The sequence below is a fragment of the Equus asinus genome, chromosome 3, assembly GCF_041296235.1.
Source record: "Equus asinus isolate D_3611 breed Donkey chromosome 3, EquAss-T2T_v2, whole genome shotgun sequence".
NCBI classification, from domain to species: Eukaryota; Metazoa; Chordata; class Mammalia; order Perissodactyla; family Equidae; genus Equus; species Equus asinus.
In genome coordinates, this window is record NC_091792.1 from 96,405,563 (window position 1) to 96,419,849 (window position 14,287).

At 37.4% G+C, this 14,287-nt stretch overlaps 1 protein-coding gene across 50 annotated transcripts in view; it reads left to right on the top strand.

Annotated features, from left to right (window-relative positions):
- SEC31A (SEC31 homolog A, COPII coat complex component) overlaps nt 1-14,287 on the top strand; it is an 88,218-nt gene that overhangs the window by 59,042 nt on the left and 14,889 nt on the right. For 14 of the 50 annotated variants that reach the window (XM_070505476.1, XM_014865200.3, XM_014865203.3 and 11 more), the window contains 4 exons: nt 5,067-5,240; nt 7,801-7,893; nt 8,584-8,710; nt 10,393-10,734. In XM_070505476.1, coding sequence (XP_070361577.1) covers nt 5,067-5,240; nt 7,801-7,893; nt 8,584-8,710; nt 10,393-10,734 — 736 coding nt within the window. The remainder of the gene's footprint in view (nt 1-5,066; nt 5,241-7,800; nt 7,894-8,583; nt 8,711-10,392; nt 10,735-14,287) is intronic. The other 36 variants (XM_014865207.3, XM_014865208.3, XM_070505495.1 and 33 more) reach the window with 5 other exon arrangements.

The following is a 14,287-nucleotide window of genomic DNA, read 5'->3' on the forward strand; positions in this document are numbered from 1 at the left end:
CATCTGGTCCTGGGCTTTCATCCTTTGGGATGTTTTTGACTACTGTTTCAATCTCTTCACTTGTGATTGATCTATTCAGATTCTCTGTTTCTTCTTGATTCAGCTTTGGGAGGTTGTAAGAGTCGAAGAATTTAGCCATTTCCTCTAGATTGTCCATTTTGTTGGCATATATAGTTTTTCATAGTATTCTTTTATAATCCATTGTATTTCTGTGGTACCCATTGTTATTTCTCCTCTTTCATTTCTAATTTATTTATCTGAGCTTGCTCTCTTTTTTGCTTTGTAAGTCTGGCTAGGGGTTTGTCAATTTTATTTATCTTCTCGAAGAACCAGCTCTTTGTTTCATTGATCCTTTCTACTGCCTTTTTTGTTTTAATAGCATTTATTTCAGCTCTGATTTTTATTATTTCTTTTCTGCTGCTGACTTTGGGCTTTGTTCTTCTAATTCAGTTAGATGTAGTTTGAGTTTGTTTATTTGGGATTTTTCGTGTTTGTTAAGGTAAGCCTGTATTGCGATGAATTTCCTTCTTAATCGATTTTTGCTGCATCCCATATGAGTTGGTGTGGTATGTTTTCATTTTCATTTGTCTCCAGATATTTTTTTATTTCTCCTTTTATTTCTTCAGTGATCCATTGCTTGTTCAATAGTGGGTTGTTTAGTCTCCACATCTTTGACCCTTTCTCAGCTTTTTTCTTGTAATTAATGTCTAGGTTTATGGCATTGTGATCAGAAAAGATGCTTGTTTCTTAAATTTATTGAGTCTTGCCTTGTTTCCCAACATATGGTCTATCCTTGAGAATGTTCCGTGTGCACTTGAGAAGAATGTGTATTCTGCTGTTTTTGGATGGAGTGTTCTATATATGTCTATTAAGTCCAGCTGGTCTAGCTTTTCATTTAATTCCACTGTTTCCTTGTTGATTTTTTGTCTGGATGTGAGAGGAGTGTTGAGGTCCCCTACTATTATTGTGTTATTATTAATGTCTTCTTTTAGGTTTGTTAATAGTTTCTTTATGTACCGTGGTGCTCCTATGTTGGGGGCATAGATGTTTATAAGTGTTGTTTCTTCTTGATGGAATGTCCCTTTGATCATTATATACTGCCTCTCTTTGTCTCTCTTTACCTGCCTTATCTTGAAGTCTACTTTGTCCAATATAAGTATTAAAACACCTGCTTTCTTCTGTTTGCCATTAGCTTGGGCTATCATCTTCCATCCCTTTACTCTGAGCCTGTGTTTGTCATTGGAGCTGAGATGTGTTTCCTGGAGGCAGCATAGTGTTGGGTCTTGTTCTTTCATCCATCTTGCCACTCTGTGTCTTTTTATTGGAGAATTCAATCTGTTTACATTTAGGGTGATGATCAATATATGAGGGCTTACTGCTGCCATTTTATCACTAGTTTTCTGGTTCTCCTGCTTTTCCTTTGTTTCTCATCCTGTTTATTTTGGTCTACCAATCGAGTTGTGTGGTTTTTTATGTTGTGTTTCTTTGTTTTCTCCTTATCTATTATTTGTGTCTCTGTTCTGCTTTTTTGTTTAGTGGTTACCGTGAGGTTTGTATTCAAAATTTCATGGATATGATAGTCCCTTTTCTGATGGCCTTTTATTTCCTTAGACTAAACTGATTCAGTCCCTTTCCTCTTCCCCTCCTAAGTTGTTTTTATCACATCTTATTCCATCTTGTGTTACGAGTTTGTGGTTAAAATGACAAGGTTATCTTTGGTTCTGGTGTTTTCCTCCCCTTTGTCTTTAATGGTATACTTGAGTATTTGCTGTTCTTCTCTGATTCTGTCTACCTATTTATCTCCTTACTCCATGCTTTGTAACCCCTTTCTCCCTTTTTTGTTCTTCAGGTATGAGGGCCTTCTTGAGGATTTCTTGGGGGGATGGGGGAGTCTCATGGCTATGAACTCCCTTAACTTATGTTTGTCTGGGAAAGTTTTTATTTCTCCATCATATCTGAAGGATATTTTCACTGGATAGAGTATTCTTGACTGAAAGTTTTTGTCCTTCAAAGATTTGAATATGTCATTCCAGTCTCTCCTACCCTGTAAGGCTTCTGCGGAGAAATCCACTGAAAGCCTGATAGGGGTTCCTTTGTAGGTTATTTTCTTCTACATTGCTGCTGTTAGTATTCTTTCTTTGTCATTCACTTTTGCCAGTTTCACTACTATATGCCTTGCAGTAGGTCTCTTTACATTGACATGTTTAGGAAATCTGGTAGCCTCTCCCACATGGATTTCCATCTCCTTGCCTAGGTTTGCGAAGTTCTCTACTGTTATTTCTTTGAACAAGCTTTGTGCTCCATTCTCCTCTTCTGCTTGTTGAATATCTATAATTCTTATGTTGCATTTCCTAATTGAGTCAGATATTTCTCGGAGACTTTCTTCATTTCTTCTTAGTCTCAATTCTCCCTCCTCCTCTGTCTGGAGCTTTTCAACATGTCTATCTTCAATTATGCAGATACACTCCTCTATGATGTCCACTCCAGCATTCAGGGAATCCATATTTTGTTTTATTTCTTCCGTTGTGTCTTTCATGTCTAATATTTCTGATTGATTCTTCTTTATAGTGTCAATCTCTTTTGTGAAGTAGCTCCTGAACTCATTGAATTGTTCCTCTACATTCTCTTTTAACTTGAGTTTTTTGATGATAGCTATTTTGAATTAACTGTCATCTAGATTACATATTTCTGTGTTGTCAGGATTGATTTCTGGGTACTTGTCATTTTTCTCTGATCTGTAGATCTAATATAATGTTTGATATTGATAGAGGGAGTGGCTCTGTTTTTTTTACATCCTGGTGTTATTTGGTCACAGTCACCGCCTGTCACCACCGGGTGGGGGTCAAGAGCCATGTATTCTGAGCCCTCTGCCTTCCACAAGATCCCAGACACTAGAGCTGGGCTGGGCAGGTGGGGGGAGGAGCTTTCTTCTGCAGGCTCTCAGGGATTTCTCACTCTCCTCTCGCTATCTGCTCTCCTGAGTGTTGGCTTGATAAGGTCACCCCCTGTGAAAGCTTTTGCCCCAGTACAGTGCTTCCTTCTAGGCTGTAAGGGCCCACTGGGGATCCTTGATGTTCCTGCAGTAAACATCCCCTCCCCTGTCCTTTTTCTCTCGGAGACCTCCCGTGGTCCTGGATCGCAGTCTTTAGGGGAGGGAATGAAATTTCCGTTTACCCTATTCCACCTCCTCTGAGTTGGGCTCCAGCCTCTCCGCCCTCCATCATATGGCTGCATGGGTCCTCTGACATTTTTCTGTTATATTTGGATGTTCTCTGTTGGAGTATGAATGTCCTTTTCGTTGTATGTTGGAGGGGTTACTGGGGAAGCTCACTCTGCCATGATGCTGACATCACTCTTTGGGTGAGTATGTTTCTAAAGTATTTTAAGGCAGAGGGAAATACATTACATTCATAATTTAGTGTCCTCATTTGGTGTGCAATAAAACAGGATTTTTCATCATTTTTTTTCAATTCAATTCAGTAAGTAACTGAGTATATAGTGATGAACCAGATTGTCAAGATCTTTTCCCTAAGGGAGTTTCCAAACTCAAAATGACTATGGATGAGTAAACGTGGGATTCAAAAGTGATATGTGATATGATGGAGGTAGTAGTGCTGTGGGAGCACAGAAGAGGGAAGCCTAAATCCACTAATTGAGCATGAGTGGAAGTTGGGGTGGGGTCTGAGGAAAGTTTTCACAAGTAGGATGTTTATATCTGTATTGTGTGTCTGACACAGCTTAATTTTGAGCCTTGCAGGTATTTTCTTGTTTCTATACTTTTTATTGTAAACTTCTTTCTGTTTTTGATGGATGTTTTTAGTTTTCAGTATTTTGTCTGTTCTAGGGAATTATCAATAAATTTCATTGAGTAAAAATACTTAGATCTGTGTTCGAGGACTATGGAGATATGACTTGCTAGTTGGTTTTGTATATACTTACATATAGGATCTAGCTCATATCTTTCTAAATTGTTAATGAGAGGATTAGATAGAATAGAAACATAGTCTTAACTTTATGATGACTTTGACATAATAGTTTTATATGACTTTTTACTTAATAAGGTCTCATTATTTTGTTGAGATATAAGACACTTTAAGAGTAACTTAATCTAAGACCTTTAGATTGTCTAGCCTCAGAATTAAATTATTTTCAATACCATTTATAACCACATACATTTTCCGTACATTAGTCTTCATGCTTTTCTTTGGACTTTTAAAGGACATTCTTTGTGCAAAAATCGTAATTTTGATGTTACCTCCTCCTATGTATCACAGTAGACACTTGGTATTTTCTGGTGAATATGTCCTGAGACTTTGTGTTATCATTATAGTTAATAATTCTCCTCTATCAAAGGCAATAAAGTATACCAAAAAAGTTTAAATGACATCGTGAAACCTTTAATGAATTTATGGAAATTTATAATTTTTAAAGATATTAAAATAAATTCTTGCTAAAACATTTTAACATTGCTTTTTTGTTCTTATTATCTAGAAAATGTATATGGTCAACTCATACTTATTGTAGATCTGTATAATTGTAGATGTGTATAAGCTACCCTAAGTTTGACACCTTACTCTTTTAATTGATTTCAAACATCTCTTTTTTTAAATTAATTTTTATCTCTTTCTTAGATCACCATTTTCTTCCATTACCATGTTTAGCAGTTGATTCTCATTGGGGGCCTTTTTTCCCTACAAAGAAGCACAGTTGTATTTTTTTTAACTACTTCTGTGATTTGCGAGAATTGCTCAACTACAAGAAAACAGCAAAAGAACAGTATTGATAAGTGGCATTGATCTTACATACTACCATGTGGCAGGCATAATTCGAATCCCTGCCTGAGTTAAATTACAAGTTACACTGTATATCATGGACCTTTGGTGTCAGTCTTGAGCGTTAGAAAACATGATGTCAAAACCTGATATACCGGGGTCTGTTGTATAGTACACAGCATATGGACAAAAATCATATGCATGATCAAGCTTATTGAAGAAAATCAACATGCTGTCATATAGTTGGGTGAACTCTTAACAGTTTGCTTTGTTTTCTTCCATTGCTTCTTGTAGCCAAATATTGTGCAGCTTCGTGATAGACTTTGTAGAGCACAAGGAGAGCCCACACTAGGGCAGGAATCACCTAAAATTCCTTACGAGAGGCAGCAGCTGCCCAAGGGCAGGCCTGGACCGGTCGCTGGCCACACACAGATGCCAAGAGTTCCGACTCAACAATATTATCCCCATGTGAGTGATATGCCGTTCAAATTGGTGGTTTTAGTTTGTTGGGTTAGAGACCTTACCTGTTGTGATAAAGCTAGACAACATATTGATTTAATAATTATACTTTTATATTCTTGAAAGTGGTTTTTTTTTTTTTCTTAAAGATTTTATTTCTTTCCTTTTTCTCCCCAAAGCCCCCCTAGTACATAGTTGTATATTCTTCGTTGTGGGTCCTTCTAGTTGTGGCATGTGGGACGCTGCCTCAGCGTGGTTTGATGAGCAGTGCCATGTCTGCACCCAGGATTCGAACCAATGAAACACTGGGCCGCCTGCAGCGGAGCACGTGAACTTAACCGCTCGGCCACGGGGGCCAGCCCCTTGAAAGTGGTTTTTATGATTTTTTTTTTTGATCATTCCTCTAATCTAGTCAGACAGATTATATTTTAGATGTAAATTAAGCTCTCTAGGGAGATTTCTTCTTGTTTTTCCATCACTCAGACTTCCTTTACACATGTACCTGTGTTCTTGAAACTTCAATAGTTTGATTCATCTAGCAAACTGTAAGTAAAGTAGCAGGAACAATTTTGTGGTGATTTGGTTAATTTTATAAAATATTTTTTGAAAGTAGTCTTTTATTGAGTATTCTTTTCTGATTCATTAGTATAGGTTTCCTTTGTCTTCTGTATCAGCACAATAAAGAACATCCAGAATGCAAACTTTTTTTGAACAACTTGGGTCTTAGCAAAAAGTGAATGACCGAAGGTTTATGAAGCTGTAGGTCATGGGGAATGTGAAGATGATTAGATCATTCTTATTGATTAATTAATTTAATTAAAATTATCAAACATTTAGTGGCATAAAATGTGTCCTCTTATTGTCTTTTACTATTTCATATGGAAAATTATATTTCAGACCAGCAGATAAACTTTATGTTCTTAATTGAGAAGTATATTTTCATAAGTAATAAATGGTCTTGATTGATAAAATTCATAGGTACTCTGGCCACTTTAAAATAGAATAAATTGCTGATAGAATTGACAGGCTCTTTTTTACATTTCACTGTAGCAGAAGTAAATATGAAATCATGAAAAACTAAAAAAAAACAATTAATGCTCTTTTGTTTATTGTACTTTGATTAGTTCTTAATCAGAATAGATTACATTTGAATATAATTGTAACTATCTAGAGAACTTTCTGTTTTGTTTTTTCATTCATTTGACAATTTATTGAGAGCCTACCATGAGTGCCTATCTTTATTCTACCTGTTGAGGGTATATTGGTAAACAAAACAGAGTACATTCCCCACTCTTGTGGAGATTGCAGCAGGCTTAGATAGTCTATGACATAAGTAGAGCAAATCATGTGATGGCTGGGAGAACTGAGAGGTGGAGAGTTCAAGCAAACATCCCAGAGTTTTAAGATACCTCGAAGTTTGAATTTCTCAGCATTGCGTGGCTGGTTAATGTCCAGCTTGGAATTGGAACTCCCAGGTGCCTTGAGTTCTGCCACACTGTCTCTCAGGGTACTGAAGTAAGGCATTCTCTACCTTGGAAGAAGAGAATATTTTACTCTATATGTCCTTCAGTTTATCTCTTTCTGGGAAAATGTAAAAGTATTGAAAGACTTTTGTTATACTTTGACTTAGGAGTTTCATGCTTTAAGAAAAACAAATTCAATCATAAACAGTGATTTTCTTGATTAAAGTTTGTGATAAGCTGAGTAAGGATAGTAGCTTGTGGTTTTAAAGGACTGTTTATAGGCAGAAGTAAAGGGATAAAAGGGAGGTCAGATTAGGAGGAGTGCCACTCCCATTTCGAACAGCACATCTTTTCTATTAATTGTTTATAAATTGGAGTTTCTACAAAGATTTACTTGACGAAAAAGGTTTTGGTAGCTTAAAAAAAATGTTTGAAAACTTCTGGACTCCAGGGTAAGCAATATGGCATAGTGTGGCAGACACTGGCTTGGAATCAATCCTAGCTTCATCACCAATGCGTTGTGTGGACCTCAGCACACTCCTTCATTTCTCTGGGCCTTGGTTTTCTCAATGGTGAAGGAGGGGGATTAGACTGGATGATCTTTAATATTCTCTGATTGTATGATTCTAAGCCTCATATGGGACTAATATGATTTTTGTGGCTCTAATGAAATCCAAAAAAGGGAGCCTACCGCAATATGTTTACAGATCATATAGTAGCATGAATACTATTAATGCTTCAAAATCACTTTTTTACTCAATTATCTTCTTTTTTTCGGAATGTCTTCTTTCTCTTCCTACTTACAGGACCTAGCTCTTCCCCCTTATTCTTGACACTTGAATGGCATTGTTCTTTGTGCTTTGATTTGGGTTTTTATATTGATTTTTCTACTGCCTGCTTCCCCATGTTTTGTTGTGAATGTGTATTTTTCTTTTGGAATCCCAGCTACCTTGGAAGCAATTGCCTGACTAACGTATGCCATCTTTCTGCTCATATTTTTTGCTTTGCATCTGGCTATTAATGCCATTTGGGTTTTTTCTTCTTCTTCTTCTTTTAACATTTCCATTTTTTATTTTCTGTGATTAGTATTTCTTTGTTCAATTCAGGTTAGAATTGCCCCTACTGTCACTACCTGGAGTAACAAAACTCCTACCGCACTTCCCAGCCATCCACCTGCAGCCTCTCCCTCTGACACACAGGTATATCTTCGTTATTCCTCTTTGAGCAGAATTCTGCTCACCTAAATATATATATAGTTATATGATCTTTACCCCCCCTTTCTCAAGTTCCTCTCCCCCCGTCTGTCTGCCTGCTTGCATTTTAATACTTTTGGGATGCAAGAAGCAATTTTTAGCACAATTTATTTTCTTATCCTTCTCTCCTTCTTTTGCAGTTCTAAATTGACTTGAGCTAGAATAACATCAACCAAGGTTCTAACAATGGTTTAAATCTAATTTCATTGAAGATATTTCCTTTTTCTTTTCTTTTTTCTTTTTTGTGAGTATTGCAGAAATTGAAGAGAAGCAAAAGTTCCCTTGTGGCTTTTATACTTAATATTTCCAAAGTGAGGAGTAGAAGCTGGAATTTAGTAGATATGGACAATCCTGGTGACACATTATAAATATCATTGACACTATGTTATGAGGCTATTAGCATCTGTTGCCATTCATTGCAATTACTACTTTGGACCTGTCTGATCTTTAAATCACTCACAATGTGTTGCTCAGAAAATGTGTTCTGAAGAAGATAGAATGTATAACATGCAATGTTTCTTACACAATAAAGTTTAAAAAAAAAAAAACAGTTCCATTTCAGAGATTATAAATCTATCTGGTAAGATTCTTGGTTCTAAATGTAATCCTCCTCTTTACCATATTCTCATTTCCTAGGGAGAAAATCCTCCACCTCCAGGTTTCATAATGCATGGAAATGTTAATCCAAATGCTGCCGTGGCACCACTTCCCACCTCTCCAGGTCATATGCACACCCAGATACCACCTTATCCACAGCCACAGCGTAAGTAGCCTGGCCGCAAGTCCTTTCACACAGGCATGTCTTATCTAAAGTAGTAAGCATTTACTTTGAAGCTCCAAAGCCATGATCAAATCAATTTTCACAAGTAGAGAAGGAACCATTCTGTGTCAGACTGAAGTCCTTGCTATAGAGAAACATGGTTTCCCTAGGAAGCATCCTGAATCAACAGGCTAGGGAACAGCTCCTATGTCAGTCCGTTCAGAACAGCTGGCTCCTCTTCCTGCGCCTTTACTAAGACCTGTTAAAGAGGGTCAGTTTTCCCATGATTTTGGTATAAAAAAATAGAATTTTAGAAATTATTTCGTACATATTCTTTTCCTTCAAGCAAGATGAGACAAATCATTTTTGGAGAAATGGTTCCCAGGGACATTTGTTGTTGTTTTCCATTTATTTTATTTTTTTAAGAAATAGACTTTATTTTTTAGAGCAGTTTTAAGTTCACAGCAAAATTGAGTGGAAAGCACAGAAAGTTTCAGTATCCCACCTGCCCCCATGCACTACCTCCCCCTCTATCGACATCCTGCACCACAGTGGTAAAATCATTTGTTACAGCCGGTAAGCCTACACTGACACATCATTATCACCCCAAATCTATAGTTTACCTTAGGGTTCACTTTTGGTGTTGTACATTCTATAAATTTTGACACATGTATAATAATGATGTGTATCAACCATTGGCTTTTGTTTTTTTAGAAAATGTTTACACTTAGAAAGTAAAATATCACCATTATTTAAAAAATTAAATGAAGAGCAAAAAAATAAAATCTCAAAGGGGAAAATTATATGACTAAATAACTATTACAAAAACAAGAGGCCATTACCTAGTAAGAACTAATCTTAATGAGCATCATGCTAACATGGATGTTCTTACTTAATGTGAATACAAATTTGATACAACTTTTCACTCAGGTGCTCAACATTGAAAGTGCAGTCTTCAGAGTAGAACCAGTACAGTTCTACTAGGTGCATTCTGTAGAGGTTCATCCCTATTCCTGGTCATGCAGAATGTGATGGCATTCAGATCTCCAATCTGGATTCAAGTCTTTGCAGTAACACCTTAGTTGGCTGCCTCATTGCTTACTTACCAACTATGTATAGTATGTGAAATATTACATAGGAATGGTTTTGTCAGGTGTCCTAGAGACTATTAATCTGGAATGGTGCTCAAACTCAGAATTTGAGTAGCTGATGATTTTACTAGATGTTGGTGAAGATATTTGATTCATAACAACAATATTCACCCTACAGTTCTTACAATGGGGGTGATCTTGAGCTGCCACCAAACTCCTTCTAACCTTTACTGTGAAGGAGAGTCCACATTGTTCCATCTGGTGGCTGGTAGGTGTCACTGCAGTCTTTTCACAGGAAGAGGAAGTCTCAGAAAAGGGTCAGTCTTGCAGTATTGGGTCTGATGAGCCAGATTTTCATAGCCAGCAGCAATCTGGAGATGGCAGCGTTCAAATATTGGATCCAGTGACTATTAGTACATTTAGGACATCTGAGCTATCAAAAGTGTAACTTAAGTGTTAATGTTTGGTTGTAACTTATTGTTATAAGAAGAATGATGAAAATAATTTTCATAGAATGAGATAATTTTGGTTTTCTGTTGCTATCTGAATAAACTTGTGACTAATTAAAATTTCTGTTTCTTCTCCTTGGTGTAGCTTATCAACCAGCCCAGCAGTATTCCTTCGGAACAGGGGGGTCAGCAATGTATCAACCTCAGCAGCCTGTTGCTCCTTCTGCCTCAAACGCTTACCCTAACACCCCTTACATATCTTCTGCTTCTTCCTATTCTGGGCAGTCTCAGCTGTACGCAGCACAGCACCAGGTCTCTCCACCTACCTCCAGCCCTACTGCTTCTTTCCCTCCTCCCTCTTCCTCTGGAGCATCCTTCCAGCATGGCGGACCAGGAGCTCCACCATCATCTTCAGCTTATGCACTGCCTCCTGGAACAACAGGTACACTGCCTGCTGCCAGTGAGCTGCCTGCGTCCCAAAGAACAGGTCTGCGCTTGAAAGAGTTTTGGTTTGGCTCCCTCCTTAATTTTTTCATGAACACATGGGTGGATGGAGGGGAATTATTTCCAGCTGTTTGTAAACTGAGTAATGTGAGGTGTTGATTGAGCTTCAATAACAAATTCTAAAACTATTTCTAAAAGTGTGATTCTCCCATAATGAACTTTAGTTGCTAAATGAGGAAAGCTTTAGAGCCTGAGAAGGGTAAGAGTGTATAATCTGCCATTGAACTTAAAGTAAGTGGTAAGAAATTAATTGGCAAGATAAGTGTGTTTGGAACCAGATTTAATTGACACTTTCTTTACTAGAGCTAACCTATGCTCTGTGTTCTTACTGAGAAGTTTTCAGTTTTTACAATTGTACCTTAAACTCATTCATGGAGATTATTCAGTACAGGGTCTTAATGAGGTGGTACAGATTTTTTTATTATGTTTATTTGTCAAGGTGAGGAGGGATCTTAATATGCTTATCTAAAGGAAAAAAGTGAGAGAATACAGCTCGGACAGACTCTCTAAGAGAGCAGCCAGCCAGTGTACAGCAGTGCAGTGATTCTCCATTAGCCTAATCACCACCCTCTCAAACATTTTGGAAATTTCTAGTTTTTTATTTGTTTTTTGTCTAATAGTGTAGTTACGCCTGAAATTTCCTAACTAAAATCCTAATTTTAAATTATTTTTATAGTGAAATACATGTTTTGTAAATTATTTTTATCTCTCCTGTTAGACAGTTAGAGTGTTGTATTAATTTTTTATGGGTAGGTTATATTATCTGATTTTCATTTTAGGATCATAAAGGGGCATCAAAAGCATGTGTTATAAAAAGGGATCAGTGAATCAGACTTAAGAACCACTAACGTAGTGGTTAGGAAGACAGGCTTTGGAATTAGACTTCTTGGGTTTGTATCCCAGCTTCACTACTTTCTGTTTACGTGACCTTGAGTAAGTTGCTTAACATCTTTAAGCCTCAGTTTCCTCAGAATAATAATAGTACCTACCCATAAGCTTATAAAGAAGATTAAACACATTAATACAGTAAAAGCATTTAAGGACAATGTTAGCTGTGATCACATAAAACCTCACGTAAAATTAGAGCTCTGTGCATTTAGGTGTTTGAAAATAGTTTCCCTTTCATATTATAACTGGTGGTTTTGAACTAAAGGGGAAAAAGATGAGTGAGTCTTGCTTTGCTCCTAATACTCAAGTTGCTTCTGGGAATTCCAGTATATATTTTTCTCCTTTTATGTGCTAAGCTGTAGCTTTAATTACTGAAAACACTTGCCATAAAATAGGATATATTGAGGAAGTGTTCTTTTCTAATAAAGTCTTATGGATCCAGAATTATACATATATCTCCTCCTTTCTTTGATATATAATATTAAAGTCCAGAGTATCAAAAATCACACACATGCACAATATGTATCACCCTTTACTGCATAAATAAAATTTCTATAATTTTCAATACATGTAGTTCAATAGGTTGATATTTTTAGAGAGGAGTGATAATTCAGTTCTTCAAACAAAGAGTTCAAAAAATTACCTTTTATGGAGCTGGGGTCCCCATGGCCTAGTGGTTAAGTTCAGCACTCTCTGCTTTGGCAGCTGGGGTTCAGTTCCTGGGCATGGACCTACACCACTCATTGGTGGCCATGCTGGGGTGGTGACCCACATCCAAAATAGAGGAAGATTGACACAGATGTTAGCTCAGGGGTGAATCTTCCTCAGCCAAAAGAGGAAGACTGGCAACAGATGTTAGCTCAGGGGCAAATCTCCCTCAGCAAAAAAGGAAAAAAAAGGCCTTAAGGAAACTTGAGTTTTCTAGGAGTTTTGCTTTTTTTTTTTTTAAAGATTAACACCTGAGCTAACAGCCATTGCCAATCTTTTTTTTTTTTTTTCCTGCTTTTTCTCCCCAAGTCCTCCCAGTACATAGTTATATATTCTAGTTGTAGGTCCTTCTGGTTCTGGTCTGTGGGACGCTGCCTCAGCGTGGCCTGACAAGCGGTGCCGTGTCTGCACCCAGGATCCAAACCAGCGAAACCCTGGGCTGCCGAAGGGGAGTGTGTGAACTTAACCACTTGGCCATGGGGCCGGCCCCCTCTAGGAGTTTTATATTGTTCTCCTGATTGTGGGGTGATAGCCTCCAAGTTGAGATACAAACCCAAGTCTCTGAGTCTACAAAGCCCATGTTCATTCTTTACTGGATAGTTTAGTCCTGATGTGATAGAAATAGCTATCAGTGTTGGAATTACAAAAATCATTTAGCAACACTTTTAGGCATTTGTTACTTCATCATTTAAGTTAAATATTTGCATGGGTATTTTTTTCTCCTTAAGCAAAAGTGCATTTGGCCATGTGATAACATCTTTGCTTATATACAGAGTAACAGACTGTTCTAATCTGGCTGAGAAACAGTCACTAATAGGAAGAAGCAGCCAAACGATTTTTCAGTGTTCGGCATGCACTAAGCTGGCTGCTTTGTTACCTCTTGCATGTTAATAGTACCCTGTATTTCAATTAACAGTTACAGCTTTACATATTGTATTTTTTGACTTCCTAAAAATTTTGCTAAGGTCATACAAATAATTATCACTGGAAATTTTATCTTTGTTCTAATGTGTCTTAGATCATATCTTGGTTCTCTGTAGGAGTTGCAAATTCCACTTGTCCGGTGACTAATTCTTGACAGACACTGGGATTTTCAAGCCCTCTAACCATTAGTGAACCAGAAAATTGTATGCCCATGGCTCAGAAAAACTAATGTTGCAATGATCAAAACGTTCAGTAAATTGTTACTGTTCAGTCTGTATCAGAATTTTTCAAGGCAGAAGTAGGGAGGCAAAAAGGACAGTACATTTCTAGTGAACAGCACATAGCTTTGCTGTAAGTTGGCACATGAAATTGGCATTTGGGCCAAATTTTGGAAAGCCTTAACTACTAGGGTAAGAAATTTATACTTCACACAGTAAGAAAAGAAAGGTCCTCGTGCAGGGGTTTGAACTGCTGAGAGGCGTGGCCACAGTGGCACCTGAGGGAGGTTAGTTGGGAGGGCCTACAGAATAGATTGTGGGCAGCGTGGCAGGAGCAGAGGCGAGGGAAGCAGGCCCTCTCCCGGTTTTCACTGTAAAATGGGAACAGCCTGAGTTAGGATAGTGCAAGGTTGTTTCAGTGGTGGCAGCACAGAAAGCAGGACGTTTTCCCTGTTTTACTGTCTAGTATAAGTAGGATATTGCCTGTCACTTTTTTTTTTGGTCCCTCATTTAATATGTGCTTATTGCTAGGGGAGAGCACTTTCAAATATGTAGGCCGTAGAATTTTACTCAAAAAAATTGTTTTCTGATAAAATGACCTTCAAGGTATCATGAAGCTGTCTTTGAGTAAACATTGGTTTTCTTAAATAATGGCAAATTTAATTTAGGTATATAGTCTTAGGCTTCTTCACATAGAGTAGTCTTGAAGGGGCATGATATTGCATATTTTCATGAAAGAGTATTCTGAAAAAGTTTTTTTTTAATTTTCATAAACATTCCTTAGTCAAATTATAAGTA